The following is a 23,043-nucleotide window of genomic DNA, read 5'->3' on the forward strand; positions in this document are numbered from 1 at the left end:
TATGAAACCTGGGCAGGGATTTAATTGAAGCAGGTTTGTGCATGGGACTCTGCAGTGTTTGATTTGGTCACCACCCCTCAGCCAGCCGCTGGGACATCCTTCATGAGGAGAGGGGTCTCTAGTCTGTTCTCCAAGCTCCAAATCCCAGGGAAGAACACGGCTCTGATGCAGGGCGAGGGTTACAAAGAGACATCTCCTCTTCCTAGCTCCAGTCTGAGGGTCTGCTCTGGCACAGGGCTGGGGTCACCGACCGTGGGGCTCCACCAGCAGTGACCTGGCTGCTCCAGGTGGCACCTGCACGGCTCATCCTTGCCCAGCCTCTCCTGTAGCTGAGTGAGGAGTTTCAGGGTGCTCTGCTCATAAACGAGTCCTTATGAATTCCCCACTGCCTGCTCTCCCAGCATGGGTGGGATTCTGAGGTCTCTGAGCCCTCTCCTTTGGTCTGTAGTTGCTCCATCCTGCCCTGCTGTTAACTCTCATTGGAGGGATCAGTATGGGAAGCTGAGCAATTCTCCAGTTCCTTTGTGATCCCCACTGGGCATTGCTCCACTTTGATTTTCTTTTTTCCTCTCATTGACTTCTTAGATCCTGTAAACAGCCAGATGACAGCAGGAGTTAACCACAGAGAAATGGATTTACACTTCTGAAGTCAGCATGGCCTCATCCCAAAATAGGGACAGCGCAGGGGGAAGCAAAGCTCAGCAAAGGAAAGATGAAGAGAGAAATCCCTCACATGTGAGATGTGTGGGTATCCAGGGGAGACTGTTGTGATCCTGGACACAAAACACGCGGAGCAGAAATAGGCAGAGAGCTGACCTGATGCAGAAGCGTCCCTGGGAGGGTACCCAGAGCAGCAAGATGCATTCTGTGGATTTCTTCCCATTCCAGTGTGGTTCATGGCCCACACTAGATTTTGAGAGAGGTGCTACGCCCTTCCATCACCCCATTCCTGGCAGAGCTGCACCCACCCCTCACTTGGGACATCCCCATCCAGTCCTGGAGGGTCACACGTGTCTGCCCTGGGCTGCACAGGACAGCTCCTCCCCATTGCCCCAAGCGGCTGGTTTTGTACAGCAGATCCTCTTGTCACCCAGCTCTGGTGGAGTCCCCTGAGTGAGCAGGGCCCTCTGAAGGCCAGGCTGTTAAACAAGCTCCCTTCAAGTTTAAGCAACGGCCCTCTCTGCATTTATGGTTGGGCCAACACTTCCCTGTTTTTACCACCAGTACACAGGAGGTGAGCAGCAGGGTTTTCTGACAGAGCATTTTTTAAGGCCCGACAGACAAACTCCCTTATCCTTGCCCTTATCAGGAGCAGTTTTCTTCTTATTCACCTGTAGGAAACGTGGGTACAACGTTTCCTCTGTCAGCAGGGAAACCTCCACAGCCACACTGGCAGATCAACAGAGCTGGCAGAAACCTTTCTCTGCATGTCAATAACTCAGCCCTGGGAATCTGGCCTTCCCCAGTCACCCCCTCCCTGACCAGATAAGCAAACACAAGGGATTAAGCTTTGTTAGTTTAGGTGCTTGGGGTGCTCTCCTGGGAACCCTGCCCAGGCTGTCCTGGCTAACCATTAGCAGGGGCTCCTCTGGCTGGAGATTATGAGTGCTGCCAAAACATGGCTCAGAGGAGCATGGAGGAGAAGCCTCCTGTCCCCTGGCCTCAGGAATTTCTCACAGGAGTCCCTCTGGAAGCAGCAGAAGTTGTAGCCTTGAGCTGATGCCCCAAGGGACTTCTCCTCCCTACCTTTCATCCAGGGATCCTGTCCTCTTTTTCTCTTCCTTTGCTGAACATGAACTTTGTCTTTGGTGCAGAAGTATTTCCCGTCAGCCTCAGATTCTTGTAGGACCTCATCTTCATACTTCTCCTACACCAATGAGATGAACAGTCAGTCTACAAACTACCCCGGCTTTCCCAGGGAGCTGGTGGCTTTGCCAGGGACCTCTGTGACCATTGCTATGGAGTGATGACAAATGCTATTGATCATAAACACTGTCTTGACTGTCTGGAAAGAGTGGCACTTCTATCCCTCAGCACTAAGTTGTGCAACAGGGTGGGAATGAGGTTTGGCACATGGTGCAGGAAGAGCCATCACGTTCTGGAGGGAACTTGGGCTGGGACAAGCTGTCTGATGCCTCTGGGACACAGCAGCCTAAGCTGATGGCTGAGGAGAACAAACAAACAAACAAACAAACAAACAAACCTCGCTGTCCGTCGTGTCTGGCTCATCGGATTCTTGCTTCCCAGACTCGGCATCATTGTCATCTAAAGAAACAAAAAAAGAAAGGTTTTGGGCTGGTGGGAGGCTTGACAAGCTCATGAGCAGATGCAGAGCCACCGGCCCAGTGGCTCACAGAGGCAGAAAGCAGCTTCAGCAATAAACTGTGCTGTGAAGCAGAGGCACTGCAAGCTGTGTTGCCTGGAATGAATGTTTAGGAGTGATCCAACAAGACTCTGTTGGGAAATCAGCTCCCAGGAAAGGTGGATCCGCAGGACTTTGCTACACCAAGGTCACTAGAGCTGTCCCAACATCTGTGGCTACGTACAGGTGGAAAACTTGGGGGTATTTAAGCCCCAGACTGCACTGCCCCAGGTGGGGAGAAGCATGTTGGGGTGAAGAGACCAAAAGGGACAATCCCACGTTTGCTGCTGGTTCAGTCTCTTCAGGCTCTTGGCAAGGAATGTGTGCTGAGGAGCAGAGGGAGGAAAGGCAGGGAAGACACTTCCCTTCCCAGCAAAAGCACCTCACTGCACACAGAACCCGGGGCTGCACAGCCCCAGACGTGTACCTGCACACACCCGACCTCTGCACACACTGAATCTCCATGGGCTGGGGGCCAAGCCTTGCACACATGGTAACACATCTTGGCTGGCCATGCTGGACAGAAAGGACTGGGAACAGGGCTGTGCCCTCTTATGAGGGGCAGGGACACCACAGAAGCTCAATACTTGTTGCTCATCACACTCAGGTCTAGCCAGGATGGAGCTCAGGAGGGCAGCCCCCTCTTGTTGCCCCTGCAGAGGTGGGAGAGCAGGTGATGCTGCTTCCAGGCACTCCTGGATTCCCTGTAGCCTGATCCCATCCTCACCTTATCCTTCTGCAGGCTAAGGTTCACTAGAAAGTGCAGAAGTATTTGTGTATTGTTTCCCGAGCTTTGTGTCAACCTTAAGGTGAGAACTGAAGAAAATTCTGTATTCCCACACCCAGAATGTAATCATCTGAAATTCTTCTGCCATGATGATATCTTCTTAGCGTGCAAATCATGGAGAACTTTTTTTTTTTTTTTTTTTTTTTACCCCCATGAAAAATCCTGCTCCAGAGAGTGTTCCCAAACCACTCTGACACGCCCAGACCAACTAATCCAGGTGAGCTCAACTTTCCGGCCAAGCCAGTAAGTCTGGTACTGAGCAGCTCCCAGCAGACGTGCTTCCCACTCTGATCCACATGGCTGCTGCCTCCCACCTGCCTGGACAAACCTGGCACCTGTGTCTCAAGGGGATCAGGCAGGGAGAGAGCCTTGGAAGGGCTCTTTTGGAGGATGGAGCAAGGAAAGGAAGGAAACTGTCCTGATCTACCTGCTGCAGGTACCAGCATCCCATCCTTTGTGCTCAACCCTATGTGCTGTGTCATCACAGGACACACTTTGGAGCAAGGGGACACACAGGAATGGTTTTCCAGTGCTAGTCCTGCAAACCTCTTGCATTTCCCCCATCTCTGCTGGGGCATTCTGATCTCCTTCTTCCCTGAAAGGAGTGGGAAATGCTGGAGCAGCAACACTGCCTTGTTGCTGCTCATTGTGGGGTGGGTTTTGCCAAGAGGTCAGAGCTACACTGATTCCTTAGCTCCTGGAGAATTCCATGTCCCCAGTGTGGAGTGCAGGGTGCTCTGCTGAGTGTGCAAGAACACCCCAGGGGTGGCTCCTGTCTGTGCTGGACAGAGACTGGGCTTTTCTGCAGAAGAACAAGAATTACTTTCCCCGCATATATAGTGAGCCTGAGTTTTGGACATATCTAGGGTAGAAAACTGAGCTCTCAAAGACAGAAATGTGAAACGTGAAGCTCCCCCCAAAGGCCCAGAAGAGCTGGGAGACAGGAGCACTTGGTCCCTGGAAGACAGGTTTGCAAATGTGTGCAGAGCCCAGCAGAGAGCTCGGGGCTGGGAAATGCCTTCACCAAGAGGCACCTTTCACTCTTGCCCTCTCAAATGTCACATTTGCCTGGGGCTTCTTACCTGCTTCTCCCTTCTGTGCACTGACATCCTGTCTCATCCCAGCCTCAGGAAGGGCCTCTGGGTCGCTTGGTGTGGAGCTGTTTGTCAGATATGCCCGTGAAAGCGTGAGCTGTGGGACACAGGGGTGCAGGGAACACAAACGCTGCTGTCAGCCACCCGGCAGGAGAGGATTGTCCCAGCCCTTACTTGGTGACCGTGACACCCACAGGGACAAACACCACCGAGATGTTGCTGTGCACTGTGCTGTGTTTGCAGGGAGCTCAGCAGCTCCTGTGGGAGCGGGCACAGGCACTGCCTGCCCTTGGGCCTGGATGGGAACACTCTGGGCACTGGAAGGGAATGAGAGCCAGGACTGAGCGACCACAGCTCTGCCGTGCACACATTGCCTTCATTGTGCCCATTTGTGGGTTTCATATCAAACCCATCCTCCCAAGGAGATTAACGTGGTCATAATGGTCCCAGAGGCAGTGCTGGGGTGGGGAAGGGGTGGGGGCTGCAGTCGGTGCCAGCAAGAGCTGTACTTACCACAGCTGCATCCTCCTCCTCCTCCTCCTCCTCCTCCTTGGCAGCCCCGGGCAGAGGCCGGGTGGCGCTGGGCCAGTGGTAGGGGCAGCGCAGGTTGTCCCTGTGTGTGCTGTGTCCCCCGGCAGGGCTGTCCCCGGCGCTGTCCCTGGGGCTGCCGCAGCCCCGCAGCTCCCGGCGGCCGTGCCAGCCCCCGTCCCTGCCGCGGCCGGGCTCCGACAGGTCCAGGGGCGCGTCCGCATCATCGTCCCTCGCCTCCTTCACCTTCGCTCGCGGCTCCGAGCGCTCCCGGCCCGGCCAGAGCTCCTTCTCTTCCTTCCCATCCGCAGCATCCTCCAGGAAGAAGCTCTCCTCCTTGCAGGCTGCCGCGATGCCCAGCCAGGGGGACGGCGGCCGCTCCCCGGGCCGGAGCTTGCTGTCCCTCTGGCACTGCTGCAGGAGGAGATGCTGCAGCCGCTCCCGCTGCTTCAGGAGCTGCAGCTTCTCCTCCAGCTGCTGGTCCCTCACGTACACCATGGTGGCAGGAAGCTGCAGCAAGGCTGCGTGGTCATCCCAGCCGTCCCTGGAGCGCGTCCTGCCGCCGGCAGCCTTGGCCCGGAGCAGGGGGCTGGGGAAGCTGTCCCGGTCAGCCGGGGCGCAGGGACCCGCCAGCCCCAGCTGCTGCAGGGAAAGGTGCTTGTGCAGGAGGCACAGCTGCTCTCTCCGGGCACTCAGCTTTAGATTTTCGTAGGATGGAGCAACTTTCGGGGAGTCCAATTTGCTCGCTGTTAAATAACTAAAAAAAAAGCGTGGGGTAAAATAAAAATTACATTAGGTAGATTTCATTAGCAAAAAAAGACAAACCCCCCCCTCAAAAAAAACCCCAAAAAACCCAAACAAAAAAAACCCCCAAAACAACAAAATAAAAAACCCCAAACCCACAAAAAAATATCAAAAAATCATCACACTAGCATTAGAGTTTTTGCATGGTTTCCCAGCTCTGCAGGGATGTGTGTGGTCTCTCCTGCTCTTTCCATGCCCTGTTGCAGCTCTTGGCCAGCACATCATGTTTGTCTTTGTGTTCTGTGCTGGGGAGGAGGGTGCTGGTGGCCAGGGGCATCAGGCAGTCAGCAGTGGGTCTCCACACAGTGCAGGAAGCCATTCCCATCCCAGCATCCAGCAGCAATCCCCTGTGCCTAGGCCATGGCAGCTCAATGCAGGGGGTTGAGTGAAGGTGAAGATGCAGTGACCTCTCAGATTAGCACTGCTACTCAGTCAGTTTATGAATAATGACAGCCAGCAACATCCTAACTACCTCCCCTGGGCTTTCTTAGTGCCTGGAGATCCCCAGGACAGAGGAACAGCCCACCCTCCCCTAATCCCACTCAGTGGGAAACTTTTACAGCCATCCTAGGAAGGTTGGTACAGTGCAGGAGCCTGTTCTGCAAACCCAGTGCCTGCTGCTCTGGTTATTTGGCAGCTTCCATGAGTGTAAGCTGTTCCCAGGAATGCCCAGCAGAACTGCTCACACTCTGGGAAACTCGCTGTCGCTACAGGTGAACTCACTGGCCTTGCTCAGCCCTCTGTGCTCCTGAAATCAGTGGGGAGGATAAGCCTGGGAAGTGCTGAACCCTGCAGCAAAGCCCATTAGAGCAGATAAGGAGGAGCAGGAATTGCTGCCTGCCTGGGACAGTCCTGCCTGGATGTGGGGGCACCCAGTTCACTCTGTGGGTCTGCCTGAGGAGCTGGAATAACGAGAGCCTGATCTTGTTGGGCCGGACTCCAGTCATTTTTTACTGGTGCAAACTGGGATATCCCCCCCTTCCCAAGGCTGTGGGAGAAGTTTGGAGAGCAAGGTGGGCAGACACAGTGAACACTGGCCATCCATCCATTGAGGGACAGCTGCAGTGGGTGAATCAGGCCCACACCATGACTCCCAAGCTGGTACTCACGCCTCGAGGCTGGGGCTGTGCTCACGCTCCGGAGGGAGAGGAGTCTTCCTCGCTGGTGGAGACACTGCTGCCCCTGAAGGACTCTTTTCCAGGAGGCAGGGTCTGGAGCCAGGTCTCACCAGGGCAATGGTTCCATGCAACTGGTTGGAAATCCTCTGGGATGCCTGTGGCAGAGGACAGAAAGTCCAGATGAGTCATTTTGCAGTGTGCCCCAGGCTCCAGGGAGCCCAGCTGAACTGGGACACATCTCCTCACCAGTGAGAACATGACAGACAGCTCCTGAGTGTGCTGCTTGATTATGGTTCTGGTCAACAGCTCTATCAAGTTTTTGTTCATTTTTCCAGGAAACTTTCCCTTCATGTACTCTCTGTTTTCTGGCTGCACTGATTTGTAGCACAGGAAGTTTTGCATCTTCTCTTAAGTCATGATTCAGTGGCTTAACCAAGATAAGACCCTGCAAATTCCTTGTCCTGTAGTCAGGCCTTTTTACTCATGCAAAATTTTATTCATGCAAGCTCCTGGCACACACAGGTTTGGTGGGTGTATTTCTGGTGGAGAACCTGGGCCAGGACATGGTTGTCTCCATCAGCTGTCATGAAAAGCTCACCACATGTTCTGACTTGACTTTCCCCTGCCCACCTGGAGATGTCACCAACCCTTCCTGTGATCCCTATTAATTATCCCCACAGCCTGCCTGCAGCCTTGCCAAAACCCCTTTTCACCTGCTCTTTCAAGTTTTTTGTGGAGACCTGTGCCAAAACAGGAGAATGTCTGTGGGTGTGTGCACTGGCTTGAGTTGCCATGACCAGGAACAAGGTCCAGCTCCTGCAGTCTCACCTCCCAGTGCCCAGTGTCACTGGCTGACACCCTCTCTGTGTTTGTCCTTGCAACCACTGAGTGTCAGCCCTCTGGAAATGACAAACTACCAGGTCTGGCTTCTTCCACTCCCCAGGTGCCTCCTACTCTTTCCCTGTCCCAGTCTGCTTGTCTTGATCCCGTTCAGATGACCACAGCAGTGGGGAGAAGGCCTGAGGACATCAGGCTGCCTATGACAACTCACCATTTCTGCAAGGCTGACTTCTTGGAGGACAGTGCCTGGAGAAGTCCTGCTGCTTGGAGAGCTTCTCTGGAGTTTCTCTGGAGGCTTTTCTGCAATAGAAGACACAATTAGCTGCTGTAATGGTCCCCCAGAGCTGCTGCAGCCCTGCCCTGCTGGAGCCATGCAGCCTCCCAGGGATGCCACTGGCTGATACCAACCACCTCTCAGTGAAGATTTTGAGTCAAAATTACCTTCTGGCTCAAGCTAGCACCTGACTGAACGTGCCCTTCATTGCATGTCTGGGTGGCAGGAAGGGAATGCCATGGTCTCTGCATGAATTTTCTTTTAGTGAGAGCACCCAAGCACTCTTTTGCTCTAATGCAGAGCAGGGTATTTATCCCTTGACCTGCGTTTCCCCTCATCAGTTTTCTGCTCATGGCCATGTCCATCTGAGCTGCCAACAGCTTGGTCTTTGCTCTCCAGACCCTTTCCCAGGGCAGTTTTGCACAATGGCTCAGTCGCTTCACATCCCCAGATCCCTCAAGGGTGGCAGCAGCCAGCAACACCCACCTTCACTGAGCTTGAGGTCAGGCACATCCTGCTGGGCTTCTTCTGCTTCCCTGTGCTCTGCTTTCTCTGTGCTGACATTCCTGCTCACTGGGGACAGTACAGTCAGAGGGGAGCTTGGTGTGGAGCAGCTTTCTCTGGAGGAAACTCCCGGGGTCCTTGTCCTGTCCCTGTTGGAAGGAAATGGACATGAATGAATGAGAAGGGGCAGGAGAAGGAAGGTTTTGGAGTCACTGTACTGAGAGCTCTGAGCCTGATACATAAATACACGTATTTATGTACGTGTGGATGTGGATATACCGGATCCTCAGACTCACCTCCTTCCACTGCAGCTTATCTGCAGCCCAGCTGCAGTCTGGAGCATGGACAGAGCCAGCATGACAGCCCAAGGTGTGATTGCCCCACTTGCTTGTGGGCAACGTCGCAGGAAGCCACGATGTTGGGTAAGCCAGGACCCAGCTGTGGCTATTGCAAAAGCTCTGTGGGAACCTGTCCCTGGCTGGGCTTTCAGCCTGATGGAGGGGTGGATTCAGCACAGGGATGTGGTGTCTGCCCCCTGCCACCAAATCAAGATGGAGAGGCTGATGCTCTTGGTGACACAGAGGGAGTGCCTGAGCCTTGGAGACACACACAGAGTCCTGGATGGAGTCTGATGCTGAGACATGGATGTTTGGCTGGAAATCTTCCTATCCAGCATCTCAGGGGACAGCAGAGCAGAGCAGAATCACTCAGTGCTCAGCAAGCCCAGCCCAGCCCACAGCTCTGGAGCTACTCAGCTCTTGGGAAGCACTGGGGAGTAAAAGCCAGAGTTTCTCTTTAAGTGGATGGTGCTCCTGTGCTCCAAAGAAAACACATTTCTAAACTAATCCCTCAGTGCTAATTCCTCTGGACTTTAAACCCTTGAGGAATGAGCTGATTTGTATATATTGGCCAGCCTGGCAGGTTACTTGGCTTCCAGCACAGTGCTCTGCTGGGCTGTGAACCTGTTGGTGCAGATCACTTCTCCTTCATTAACCCCATCACTGTCCCTTGTGTGTCACTCTCCTTCCTCCAAAACCACCTGCAGACCCTCTCTGGCTGCTGCAGAAGGGGAGCTGGTGCCATGGAAAAGCCATGGAATCCCAGGCTGAGGTGCCTGCAAGCTGCCCAGGGCTTTGTTTCCACAGGGTTAAATATCTTTGTTCCCCAAAAATGAATTGTTGGATGCTGGTGAACACGGCAGTGAGCAAAGGTCAACAAGGATTTTGAGACTATTAAGGATTTTTTCCATGTCTAACATACAAGAAGCCATGGGAATTAGATGCTAAAATACCCCTGAGGATGCCACAGTCTGGACATTTCCCTGCCAGCTCTGGGGATGCCCTGGCTGTTGCCAACACCCCTTGTAAAGAATGAAACCAGGAAAGTGCTTACTCCAGGCTCCGGAGCCTCTTCAGTTCTTCCTTGAGAGTTTTATTCTCCTCCCTCAGGCGATTGGTCTCGTTTGCTGCGGGGACAGAGGTGGTGATGTGAGTTCAGCTCCTGCCAGGGTACCACTCACAGCTGGCTGGGGTGCCCAGGGGAGGAGGAGGGAACGGCACCGAGTTTTGGAGGGATTCCGAATTTCCTTCCTCCTTTGTAAACATGCCGGGGCTAAGGGATAAAAGGGAGCAACTTTCTGACTCAAGTTTCATCAGGATTAGGTCTGCTTGCAGCTCACCCAGCTCAGGGGAAGAGCACAGTGGTGGATTGGGCACAGTGAACATCCTGCCCCTGAACACCAGGGCAGGGTGATGAGTGGGTGCTGTGTTAGGGGGAGGGCTGGGGGTCTCGGGGGGGATCAGACAGAGGCCAGAGGGAGATGTGAGCACCCAGCACCAGTGAGGAGGCCAGGGGAGCATGGCTGGGCTCCCAGGCAGGGTGCCTTGCCTTGCTCCTGCTCGAAAGCAGCACTCAGGGAACAGTGGCATAGCAGAGGAGATAAAACAAGGGCTCTTGGCACCTCTCCATCCCTCCTAAATGCCTTATCTCCTTTACACCCATGACCCTCCCTGGGCCTGTCAGATCCCCAGAGAAAAACACCCTGTGCCTCAGCGGTGCTGGGAGCTCTGCCAAAGGCTCAGGAGAGGATCCATCACATGTGTTGCTTGATTTCATTTACCCGTGCTGAGCTGCTGCTGTGACTTTCCTGTCTTTGCCAGAGTGTTGCTTCTGCCGTGCCAAATGCATCCTTTTTCCAGGCAGCTGACACAGCCTGGAATCTCTCATTTTTCAGGAGGTGAGGAGGGCTGCAACCCCCAGCTCTGATGATTTGTGTGAAGGGTTATGTCTGCTTGGGGGGACGTGAACTGCCATCCACAGTCCTGCTCCCTCCCTTCTCCCCATCCCCAAACCCTTCCCAGATTCCTGCTCCCCACAAGGGCTCACATGCAAATATCTGGGAGAGGGATTAACAGAGCAAAAACTCAGCCTGCCAAAGCCAAGCTCACAGTGGGTGTTGGTACGTACAGAGGATGAAGATGTGCTGCAGGCTCTGGAAATGAGAGGTCTCGTACTCATTCTGCTTCTTTTTGGCCAGTTCCTGCGTGACCATGCATCTGTCACAAAGACCAGCTCGCAGCCTGGAGGAAGGAAACCCCACAGCTTGTTACCACACGGTTTCCATGGGAGAAATCAGTTCCTGCCCTGCTCATGGGGAAGTGTGAACACCCAGATCATCCCTGGCATCACCCCACAGCCCAGCACTGGCCCTTGCACCCCTCCAGAGGCAGCCCCACCACCACCAGCTTAGGAAAGCTCCTCTGCATGTGCCCAGACTCCTCCAGCCCTCCCAGCAGCTGAGTAAAGGAAAAATAGAGGTTCATATTCTACATCCCACTCCTGAGGAGACAGCAAATCCCAAACTCTCCCCCTAGGACCGTGCAGTTGCTGCCACTCAGCAGCACCCCACTTAAAAATAAATCCTACCGGTTTTCTAACACCTTTACATTTTCTTTAAGGACCTTCTGTTGTTCCCTTAATTGGTGATTTTTAGCAAACAGCTCTTCAATTCTCTGAGCATCGCTAGTTGAAGAAGCAGAACAAAGAAAAGAGGGTTATTAGATTTCTCTCCAAAACACGTGCCTTCATCCACAGTGCCCTTTTTCTTGTGTGGCAGGAGGGGAAACAAATGTGTTGGAGCCTCCCTGGGACACCCTCCTTGGAGTTAGCAGCTTAATTCCCCCCACTTATTGTTTTCCAAGGGAGAAAGCACCGGGTGGCACAAGCATCACCAGCCAGTGGGAAAGCAAACTGGAGTAGGGATCACCCCAAACCCTGCCTGGAGCCAAAAGGCTCGAATTTGGCAGTGCCAGAAAGGCAGATGGTGCTCTCTAATCGGGCAGGAAGTCTGAAATTCCAGTGGTGTAACTTCCCCTCTGCCCCAGCATCGCTCACCGGCACTTCTCTGTGGTCAGCTCCGTCACCTTGCTGTGCAGACCTGGGGTAATGAACAGACACAGAGAGGAGGGTGGTTACTGCCAGCTCCCCAGCACTCAGAAGCAAATGGCACTGATGGAATTTCAGGAAGGTGCATGGCTTTGCAGAAATCCCTTCACGAGCCTTATCTCCGATAAGGAATAACACATTGCATGTGTTAAACACAATCACGGTTTAATGTACCAGGGAAAGTTGTACAAAATGTGAGCTCCTTTTGTATCCCCACTATTTAATGAGTCTGCATTTCCTTCACAGACACAGAAAGTCTGGTTTCATTTTGTTTCTACTTATTTCTCACTGCAGTCTGCATTTCCCAGGTGGGCAGTATTTTATAGCTTTCAGGGCTGGAAAGCATCTTGGAGAATATTTACAGCTGAAAGGCTTTCCTTGATGGATCTGCAGACGTTGTATCCTGTCAAATTCATTTTATGCAAAGTAGATGTAAACATGTGGTTTAAATTGCTCAACAGTTTCCTCTAACTCTCACACAGCTTGAAATTACACAAGAGAAGAATGAATTCATAAGCCAGAATCATCCAAAAGTGCTGAAGTTTTGTTCATAATATTGATACTGGGAATTATTCTAATAGGAAAACAATTGGACTTGGAACTTGGTTGCTTAACCTAATGGGTTTTATTTTAATAATATATGGCCTGAGAAATAATTTATTCCCTAGAGGAATAAACTATCTAACCCGACTCAAACATTTTCTTTAACAGAGCTTCATCTCCTGCTACTTGTGTCGTACAGATTATTGCATCTTTCCACTTTCCCTTTGATCCCTCAGTGTGCAGATATACTCCTCACTGCTTGGAGCAGATGCCCAGCAGGTGTGTGTGTCACCCCTAGAAACCTCTCAATTTGCCTTTATCACAGACCCTGGCAGCAGGGGCAGGAAAGGAGCCAAATCCCCCGTGGTTAATACTTGGAGCAAGTGGGATTCCTTCAAGGGCTGAGCATCCCCATGGCTTGTGTTCCAGATGCATGGAGTGCAGGAATGTCCTCTCTCTTCTGCTCCTTCTCATCATTCAAAATGATGTTCTCAGTATGCCAACCAGAGGTACAGACATGCCAGTGGGTGTTCTCCCCTGAGGGACAGGCTGTGACCCCATGTCCCAGTCCATCCCCGTGGCTGCTGCTTGCTCAGCACTAATCCCCAAATCTCCCTAATCCACACCTGCTCCTCCTCCTTTCACATTATTTCACACCAAACAGATCAAGGTGGTATTACAAAGAAATGGATCTTGCCCAGTTTTTGATAAGAAAATTATGTCTCCCTACCTTGGACCTCCTTCTCATGGACTTCCTTGAGCTTGTTCAGGAACTCTGCAAAGCTTTCTGTGGTCATGTTAAGGGCTGAGCCACAAACCAGACTGTGTCCAGTGTGAGGATGTCCTTTTGCTTCAAATTATTCAGGTTTCAGCCTAAAATAGAAAGAAGAAGTCCAACAAAAGGCATGTGCCTGGTGCATGTGGTGTTCTGGAAAGGACAAAGCCCAAAGCTAGGAAGGGAAATCATTTGCTAAACCATGGGATGCATTTTTGTCCACCCTGCCTCAGCGCTGAGCATAGCAAAGAGCATGTCTTAGATACCAAGAGAAACCTAGCTGGAAAATCAGGCTTTTCCTCTACTTGTTGAGCAGTTTAAATTGCATTTCTCTGGGATGAGGTGGGGCAGGGCATCTTCTGGAGCATAAAGCAGGGACTGCAGAACTCGTGCTGGGACCACATGGGGACCGATGATGGGGAAATTCACAGCAGTTTTGGTGTTTGACTCTCATGGACTCATCTCCTGCTGGGATGCTCCCTTGCATCCCCCCTCACTCTGGCACAATGCACAGCTTTTATGGGGGCAGCACACAGCACTTGGCCACTGCCCAGGCTTCCTGCACGGCCTCGCTGGCTGTAGCTGCTCTGAACCCCTGGGAGACACCCAGCAGAGCTTTTTCACCCGATGGTACAGAGAAACCAGGGGAGGTGGTGTCCTGAGCCAAGAGCTGCAGGAAGCTGTGCATGGGCACAGCACCCATGGGGTCCTCTGGGACCACCAAAACCACACAGGGAAAGAGGAACTTTCACACGAAGGCGTTTAGCATCTCCACATGGGAACTTCTCCCCCAGAATCATCCTGGGTTAGTGAGTTGTGGCGAGTAATTCCGATCCCAACTAAGCACCTGGACGCTCAGCCTTCAACCATGAAGAGATGAGCAGGGTGCAAACCTCCTGTGCTGCTGGGAAGTGAAGAGTGGGCTGGGATCTGGTCTTTGCAGCCCCACGGGGAAGGTTTATTCCAGCGCTCTCTCAGCCCGGCTCCTGCCCGTGCCTTTATCTGCATGCGGAGCAGGGATGTGCCAGATCGCCTGCATATGCAAGATGTGGGCATGCAGAGCTGGAAGAAGAAAGTTTCCCCTAAAGCATCTGATTTTCAAAAGAAATGAGGCACGCGCCAGCAAGCACGAGCAGCGAGCTCGGCACGCTCGGGTCGGCGGAGCAGCTGCCTGAACACGAACCATCCCAGAGCCTCTTGCTTTGGCTTTTGAGCAAATCTGGTGCAAACAGAGTAGAGATCTTACTCTCTGGGGAAACAATTTAAAAATATTCATTATTGCTGCTTCCCTGAGCATAACCCACCCGTTCCCAGGGCTGGGTGATCTAACCCAGCAAATAAAAGCACGGTGCAGCTCGTCCAGCTCGAGGTCTGCCACTGGGAAATGGGATTGGGAACTGATCTCAACCCCAAGAGCCACAGCTGGAAAGCCAGCCAGGAGAAATAACGTGCAGCTCTACTGCAAAACAGGAAAAAAACCCTCCTGATGTTAATGGGATGCACTTCCCAGGATCACTCGGTCCTAAATTAGTCTCTGCCCTGGGCAAAGCACCTCCCCAGGGCTGAAGGGAGGTTGTGAGATCAACCACTGCCATCACGGGACTGACACCCCAAGTGCCAGCTGGGAAGGCTCTGGAGCACTCAGGCACTAATTCCCATTGCATTCTCCAGGGCTGTAATCTGGGAAGGGATTGTAACTGGGAGCAGAGGAGTTGGTGGCTGTGTGCTCCTACCGAGCTTGCTGCTGCTGGGTCAGGTCCTGCCTGCCTTGTACTGAGGGGTACAGCCCTCTCCCCACGGCTGGTGTCTTGGAGGGCTGGAGCCAGCATTGGGGACACAGGGATGTGGCTCAGCCATCCTGGGAAGGTGACAGCCTGGCTGGGAGTGCTGCCAGCCCGCTGCTCAGGAGGAAGGGCTGGGCTGGCAGGTGGAGGGAGGCGTGGGGGCAGCCCAGGTGCTCGGTGCTGGATCTGGATCCCTGCAGTGACTCAGGGCTGCGGGCAGAGCCCAGCACATCAGCTTTTGGGGCTGGGGTGTGGGCAGCAGCTTTGCCTTCCAAGCACAGCTGTGGCTGTGGTGCCAACAGGGTTGGGGTTTACTCCTGATTTTCTTTTCCTCAGAGGCCTCAGGTGAGTAGGGGCCTGTGACCTGCTGCAGATCCAATCAGCAGGGAAAAGCTGCCAGTTTTGGTGCTTTCTGAGATGCCAGAACCATCTCTGCCTGCAGATGGAATAACCACTCTGTGGCAAACCTGGTGAGGACCTCGGCTCTCATCTGTGCACTCACATGGCGACAGAGATCCCTCATGAGCATCGCTCCCCATAAGCCTTTTCCCAGGATTCAGCCTTTTGCTGCAGCAGAACAGCCCCAGTGACAGCCCAGGCTCCCTGAGGGGCTCAGCTTTGCTCCCTCTCACCCGGTGTGGACAGGTGAAGGTGTGAAGCTGCAGCTCCCTGCTCCTCTACCCTGCTCTGGAGGATTTACTGAGGGAGATTTATGGCTGAAACCCAGACCACAGAATTCCTCAGTGTGGAGCTTGTTCCCTGAGACAGGGATTTCATTTCCAGCCCCAGGCCCTTTGCAGAGCTGTCACTGGGATATAGAGCCAGCGGTGCTGGCCCGTGGCAGGGTCAGAGCAGCCCTTTGGCATCCTGGCAGGGCCAGGAGTATTTCAAAGTGATGTGTGCCCTCTGCAAACAGAGCCCCAGTGTTGGGGACCAAAGGCAAACTCCTCATCCAGCCCCTAAATCTGGAAGGTTTGGAAAGCCCAGGGCCTGGGGTGAGCTGTTGTTAAGTGCTGTGGCTTTGCTCACCTGCTCTCTGCATCCCTCGATGCTCAGCTCAGGGTGGGACAAGGGCTCCAGTTTGGGGCACAGGGTCCCTGGGATGTCTGCTCTCATACATGGGGCTGGAGCAGCCCCCAGCATCTCCTGGGTGCCAATGGCATCACTCCTTGGCCAGGATGCTCCTGTTGTGGCTGGGGAAAGGAAAAGCAGCAGGGAGGTTATTTTCTGTCCCATCTGAGGGGGCTGGGGAAGGGATGGACTTGGACTGGCTCTGACAGCACAGCCAACCCCCATTCCTTGGTCCCCAGGGAGTTCCTGACTTCTCAGTGCCATCCCCTGTGACTGCCTGTCACACTCACAGTGAGCACATCCCCACCCTGAGCTCTGTCTCTTTTCAGGAGGATAAAGCAGCTCATTAGCTAAATGAGCTTAAGTCATTAAAAAAAAAAAAAAAAAAGGCAGGAAAGAAAAAGGCAGGACTGTGACATTCTGATACTGTGGGATCAGTGAGGCTTAATGGATTTACCAGCAGATATTTCCCCATCAGCAGTGCTGGAGTTGCTCAGCTCCAGGCTGGATTGATGTCACACACCTTTCTCTGGGAGATTGCTGGGCAGAGCTGCTTTGACCAGACAAACTTTCTTTCCTTGGCTACCCTACTACGTTCCTGGTCTAATTTTAGAATTATAAAACAAGTTTGTACTCAGAAAAACTGCCTGATCACTCATGGAAAATCTGCAGTGCCAGGAGTATTTCACAGGCCGGTGTGGAGTAATGCTCTTTGTGGATGTACTCGGCTTGGCAGTTTGAAGAGGGCTTTTTTGGTACTTTAAGGGATTCTTCTTTTTTGCTGGGTATTTATTTATTTGCATGATTTAACGTGGCACAGACTGCCCTAAAATGGAGCCCAGTGCCTGCTCTCCAGCGTGCTGGGTTTGCTGTGGGTGCTGCACGTGGGCTGCCAGATTGCAAAATTACCTCCCAACAAGAGAGACAGGAGGAGCAGCCTTGGCTCTTGCCTCTCCAGGGAGGAGGATTTGGTGCCTTCCTCTACCTCGCACAACCTGAAAATCCTCCCTGGAGCAGAGCAGCTGCTCCGTGCTGCTCCACCAGCCCAGGCCCGGTTTGCAGCAAGCCCCAGGGTTGCCTCTGCCGGCTGCTGCAAGGGGGTCCCACTGGGGTGATGTGGAGCTGTGACCTGCCCCAATGGCCCTTTGTGTTTGTGGGGACTGGTGCTGGTCACAGCCCCTGAACCAGCTCAGCAGGATCAGCAGCACCAGGGAGATGCTGCCCCTGCTCGTGTGTGCACAGACGTGTCCCACTGCAGGGAGAGCTGAGCTGGAGCAAACCCTCCAAGATGCAGCTCCAGCCTCAAGTCCCAACCTGTACACTGATTTATTTCTACCCCATAAAGTCTCTGTTGCCATAATACAGCACAGCCCTGGTGATCACAAACTCAGCATCTCAATTTCTTCCCCACCACCCTGGCCCTGTGGAGGCAGCTTCTGCTTTTCCAATTGCTGTGGCAATCATCAACCCCCCAGTTTGAGTTTTCTTCCATTACCTCATTTCTGCTCAAGAGCCCTTATTCCCCTCAAGAATCCTTGTTATTCCTTCCAATAGGGACATCCCTCCTCCCAACAGAGTCCTGGCTGCCCTGAGCTTGCAGGATCACTAAAACCAGAGCTGGTGGTCCTCTGCAATACCTGAATACCCCCAGGGATCTGACTGGCTTTTACACAGCAGGCTGAGCAGTCTGGGGATCTATCCTTGCACTGGCTCCATCTGGGAAGGAGGTTTTGTCCTCCCACTCCCCAACTGCTGCTGCTTTGCTGAGGTTTAACAGTAAATATTTGTTCTGCTCCCCACTTGAGGACAAATGACATTTGGAGCCAGCAGCTGTGCCGTGATGCTCCCCAGAGTGTGGTGGGCTTTGGGCAGATCAGTGGGGCAGGCCTGTCTGCCCACAGGAGGATTCAGAAGATGATTAAAAGTATCCACTTATCTGCCTGTGCATCTTGGGGTAACCACAGGTTCTATAAACATTACTCAATTAACACCTCAAAATGCTCTGGGAAGTGGGTAACGAGGTATTATCACATTTTTTGGGCGATTTAATTGAGAAGTGGTGAGGCTCAGGAATAGCTCAAGGCCCTGTTGGGATTGGTGGTCACTGCCCATCCAAAACACTTCCACTGCCACCCCCAGCTCCAGATCCCCTGGCTGGGCAAAGTGGCAGGAAAATACCCTGGGAATCTCTGAGAGGTGGTGTTATCACCCCACGCTCTGCCTGTGATCCCGTTACGCTGCTCATGCTTCCTGGAGAGCATCTTGGTCTCACTGTCTTCTCCTCCACAGCAGGAGACCTCCCCAGCAGCATGGCTCAGAGCCCACACTGCTCCTGACATGGGGAATTCATCACTCGTGGAAAAGCAGGTCTTGTGTGGGAGAACAGGCACGAAGATTCCTCTCAACCACACTTCCATACACTGGCACCTCTGCTCCTGCTGTGTGAGGGGTGCACGGGCATCCTGAGTCAAGGTAATGGCCATGCAAATGGAAAAGAACAGACCTCTCTCCCCTGGGTATGGAGATATCCCTGGATATCCCCAGATGATGAAGTCTTGGAGAGGATCAGCTTTTCTCTTCAGCACCATTTAAAAAAGGAGAAATGTGCTAGGAAGACCTAGCCCTGCAAAACCCTCCTGGTTGTTTAGCCCTGCTGCAGCACCAAGGACGAGTCTTACCAACTCAGCCCCATGTTGTGCTGTCCAGCAGCTGGGACAAACAGAGATGGGCACTTTTACAGACTGAGGCATCTCTGCATGTCCCAAACTCCTGGTGACACACTGGTGTTGGGGACACATTGCTACCTAGGCTAGGTTTGTAATCAATGCATCAGTGTCCTACATTCTCCAGGGGAGGATCTGTGGTCATCTCCTCTGTAAGAGCTCTCAGGACTTTCCCCATGGTGGCACTGTCCTGGCAGAAGGGACAAGGAGCAGGCAGTGGGGACAGTGCCACCCACAGCAGCAAACCCCCATGCAGGGAGGCAGTGTGTGTGGGCACAGTCTCTCCCCACCATCACTTCCTTCCTCCTGGATTTAAAATAGGGAAGGAGGATGCCAGCCCTCGGTAGCATTACACCTCGTGCCTGGGGCTGCTGGAAGCCCAGCGAGCTTCAGCCTCTCTGAATATTTATGCTGCCTGAAGGAACATATCTGGACAACCCAGGAGGGCACTGTCAGGATGTCCCACAAGGGACACAACAGGGACAGATGGCCACCATTGAAGCTATTTATTGCCCAGCATGTGCATGGCTTGGTGCAGGTCAGGGCAGGCTGAGATGCTGCATGGAAGGTGGATCAGGTGTGGACAGGGGTGGTGCCCCCCCAGCACCCAGCACAAACACACAGGTGCTGCCAGCCTGGGATGGGCACATCCTGGATCCCACACTGTCCCACTGTCTATCCCACATGGCTGTCACACTGCTGGATGTTTGCTCAGACAAGTTTTCCTGCCTCTGGTCCCCCCTTGCTGGATGCAAACGTGACTGGGCTCCCCGGTACTTCCATAAACCCTGACAGCCACAAAGTGCTCTGACCCTCCACAGCTATTTCACTCCATCTGAGCAGAGCTGGATGCCATTTCTCAGCGTTTTGGATCGCAGGGATATCCCCTTACCTTTCATGCTCAGGTGGAAAACGCCAGAGGAAGTTTTTGTTAAGAGGAGAGCTCCGGGGTGGTGGCTGGGCAGCACCGCACAGCCCGGGTGGGCTCAGGACCCCTCCCCACCGACCCCTCTGAGTTTGCCACAAACCATCGGCTCCCACAAACCCAAATTTCCTCCTCGAACTCTGAGAGGGGACAGAAAAGCAAGCAAACCCGTGACACACCAACCTCTGCCCATCAGATGGGAACTGGACCAGGCTCCATCTGCCCGCACCGAGTGACAGCTCTCCCGGCGCTCTGCTGAGCCAATTTTGGGCAGCTCTCCATGTGTGTCTCACACCAGCTCCCTTCCCAGCTACACAACACTGCCCAGGATGCTGGGGGACAGATGAAAATCAGTGCAAGCACAATACTCACGGGGAGGACTGTGCCTGTGCCTCTTCCTGGGCTCCTGGAGCTGCGTTTGGGTGGTGATCAGGAGAGGGACATCTGGGACTCGGGAGCCAGCAGTGAGCAGTGTGGGTGAACTTGCACAGACAATAAGCCGTAATTTTTCCTTGCAGCCCGACTGGTTCTACTGGTTTACGTTTCTTTACCCCAGCAGCAGAAAGGAGGCTCAGCTTAGCTAAAGCTGCCCAACCGGTCCTGCTGTAACACAAAAAGCGGCAGGACCAGTATGGTGTGAACCCAGATAGAGATTTGATTGTTTTCCCATAATTACTGCTCAACCTGCGCTGTTGGTTGAAGTCAATCGCATTAGCAAACAGACCCTTTTAAATAATTCATCCGGCATTAAGATGGGAAGGTTTTTTGTTTTATAAAACTTGGCACTTTTTTGAGAAGAGGAAGAAAAAAGGAAAAGAAATGTGACAGCAGAGCAGCAGCAGCATCCTGCTAAATTAGAGTGGCACAGCCAGGGCACACAACAACTCCCAGCCCAAACACTCGGGAGAGGGAAAGTGCCCAAATTGACACAAATTGTTGCTTCAAATGCAGGATGAAAGCCCGTGATCTTCCTGGATTTTCTTCTGGGGGCACTTTGCAGCGGCTGGGGATGCTTTAGGGACCAGTGAGGAAGGGCTGGGTGGCTTGGGCGCTGATCCTAGCTTAGCCCGGGTTTCCTCCCAGCTCCAGCTGCTGACACAAGCAGTTTTCACCCTAAACCGTGGGCTGGTGGAGCCGAAGGCAAAATGGACACTTCCTGAGCCTTTGAAGTGCAGCTACTTCAGCATCCCCTGGGGAAAATGCTGTCACGGATTCCCCAGCCCAGGCTGGGCAGGGACAGCCTTCCCCCGCAGTGCTGCAAGACAGCAGCAGCTCCAGGAAAAAGCAAGAGATGCGCTTGCTCCCCATCACGGCACTGATAGAAAGGAATAGAAAGTTGGTGCCTGCGTCTCTGGGGCCCAGGCAGCACATCCTGCTTTGCCAAAAGCTGCTCTGCCAGCTGGGCCCTGCTGTGCTGGCACAGCCACCTCCGAGCACCTCTGGCTCGGGAGGGACGCGTCCTTCTTGCTTAATAGGACACGTAACCTGAGCAGGGTGGCTTCCCTGTGACATTTCCAGCGCCAGCGGATAGGGAGAGCTCCTGTGGAAGGGGATTTGGAGCACCGAGGCTGAGCTGCTCCTCCTGAGTCATCCCCAGAGCTCGGTGCCCAGCCACAGCTCAGACCCTCTGCTGGGGTGAAGCCCCTCCATCCTCCAGCAGCGATGCCACCCCAGGGGCTCAGCTGGCTCCTCAGCCATCCCAGCAGAGCACTGAGCATCCTTGGCAGCGTTTCCCTGTGGCAGTCACATCTCTCAAGCGGTGTCTTTGAGCTCTGCTCCCGCTCACGGACAGGTTGGGCAGGTGGGAGCAGCTGGGGCTCCCAGGAATGTGGCTGCACACCCATGCTATGGAAATGGGTGGCAGGTAAACAAGCAGCTGCTAGGCAAGCCGTGGTCCTGGGCAGACCTGTAGGGACTGTTTGGTGATTGCTTTACGTGCATGAAATTCCTGACTCATGCCTCTGCAAGAGGGACACAGCACAAGGTTATGGGGGTGATTTCCATCCAAGCCTTCTTATGAGCCACCTGCAGTGGGCAGAGGGAAGCTCTCGGCCTTAATATTCCCTCTTTTCTTTTAAGGCCTTTGTTTTATTGTCGGATATGACAATTAGAGATCGACTGCTAGATAGGGCCTGGCACCTGGGGCTGATGCTTGTGGTGGTGGAATTAATGGCAACCACATGGAAGAGAGATCCTTGCTCAGCCCAGCCTGGTGACACCGTGGGAGGGGCAGTGGAGTAACTGGGAGGTGTGGGGTGTGGGGAAATCACCTGCAGCAGCCAGACCTCCCAGCAGTGACACTGGGACCTGGGACACCGAGCCATGGGGGCACTGGCACCATCCCACACCTGCCTCCAGCAGCTCTGTCTGGAACATCAAGGAGAGAAACACCAAAAGAAGGGAGCAGCTGCTTGTGGGTCTGAGGATTGAGGCAGAGCAGCTGTCTGGAATTATGCTGGTGCACAAGAAAGCAGAATGGACATTTTTGGGAATCATCTCCATATAACCTCCTCTTGTCTTGCAGGTGTCTACTGATGATCATACAGATTGCTCACAGAAACCAAAGGTTCTCTGCTTTCTGGCTGAAGGGCCAAAAGATCTGGGCAGAAGTGGATTCTCTACATCTAGGGACTTGGGAAAAAAAAATCAAGCCCTTTTTATAGAAGGAAGACAATAAAATAAGAAAATAAATGCAAATCCACTGATGCAACGTGAAGGTGTTTGATCAAGACTGAGACAGGTGTCTGCACTGGAAAGCTGGAGAGATGGCAGAGCACCTTTACTGGGCAAGACAAGAAGGACCTTCAATAGGCTCCAACCTTTTTTTCTGGATGTGTAATGGGGAAACTGTTTTGATGCTGAGAGAACTCATCCCCAGAGCTGAGTCATACCCACCCAAAAGCAAAGGGTAAGAGCAAGTTAGGCTTTCAGGAACAGCTGGTCAACAAAATTAACATCTGTTATGAATGCAACTTATCCTTCACTCCATAGGATCAATAGAATGGAAAACCCCTTTGTGTCAGGAAAGAAAGCACATGCTTTGTTCCCATCACAGGGGACACCACAGGGCACTAAATACACCCAGGAGAGATGTTCCCTGTGGGCTGGGCTCCAGTGCCTGAGCACAGAGCAGAGCTGGAGATCAAATGTTGATGCATCCAAGAGCCCAGGTCACCAGGTGATTTTGTGGTGACATGGCCAGAGGTGGAGGCCAGCATCCTGCAGCACCCCTGGGACAGGAGCCGACAGGCTGGGCTGAAATGGGCTCTTGCCCATGGATGTGGATGGAGGCCACAGGTGAGGATGCTGTTAAAGCCCATTTGGGTGCTGACAAAAACATCCCCACATCATCAACAATAATTCAGGCGCAAGGGATCAGCTTCTCTGGGCAACGTGTGCCAGCACCTGTAGGATTTCTCCCCAGTACTCACTCTAACACCACCCTCTGCCTCTCAGTATGAAGCTGT

The 23,043-nt window shown here is 53.2% G+C and overlaps 1 protein-coding gene across 1 annotated transcript; it reads right to left on the bottom strand.

The window, feature by feature from the left end:
- RBBP8NL (RBBP8 N-terminal like) lies at positions 1-20,063 on the bottom strand. Its single transcript, XM_086852738.1, has 15 exons — positions 19,949-20,063; positions 15,887-16,050; positions 13,029-13,171; positions 11,705-11,747; positions 11,237-11,332; positions 10,778-10,890; positions 9,704-9,776; positions 8,294-8,460; positions 7,745-7,833; positions 6,685-6,848; positions 4,757-5,528; positions 4,232-4,340; positions 2,204-2,265; positions 1,747-1,867; positions 1-588 (listed from the first exon to the last, which is right to left on the bottom strand). Exons 3-15 carry the CDS (start codon positions 13,093-13,095, stop codon positions 470-472), a joined length of 1,995 nt encoding a protein of 664 aa, XP_086708864.1. The 5' UTR covers positions 13,096-13,171; positions 15,887-16,050; positions 19,949-20,063; the 3' UTR covers positions 1-469.
- Positions 20,064-23,043: the final 2,980 nt, after the last annotated feature.

Source organism: Cyanistes caeruleus, chromosome 16 (genome assembly GCF_971803275.1).
Source record: "Cyanistes caeruleus chromosome 16, bCyaCae1.hap1.1, whole genome shotgun sequence".
Lineage (NCBI taxonomy): Eukaryota > Metazoa > Chordata > Aves > Passeriformes > Paridae > Cyanistes > Cyanistes caeruleus.

Coding starts and splice junctions, on each gene's coding strand:
- RBBP8NL (XM_086852738.1), bottom strand. CDS start 13,095: ATGACCACAGAAAGCTTTGCAGAGTTCCTGAACAAGCTCAAGGAAGTC. Junction 11,333..11,704: donor CTGACCACAGAGAAGTGCCG/GTGAGCGATGCT, acceptor TTCTTCAACTAG/CGATGCTCAGAGAATTGAAG. Junction 9,777..10,777: donor GCAGCACATCTTCATCCTCT/GTACGTACCAAC, acceptor CTGTCCCCGCAG/CAAACGAGACCAATCGCCTG.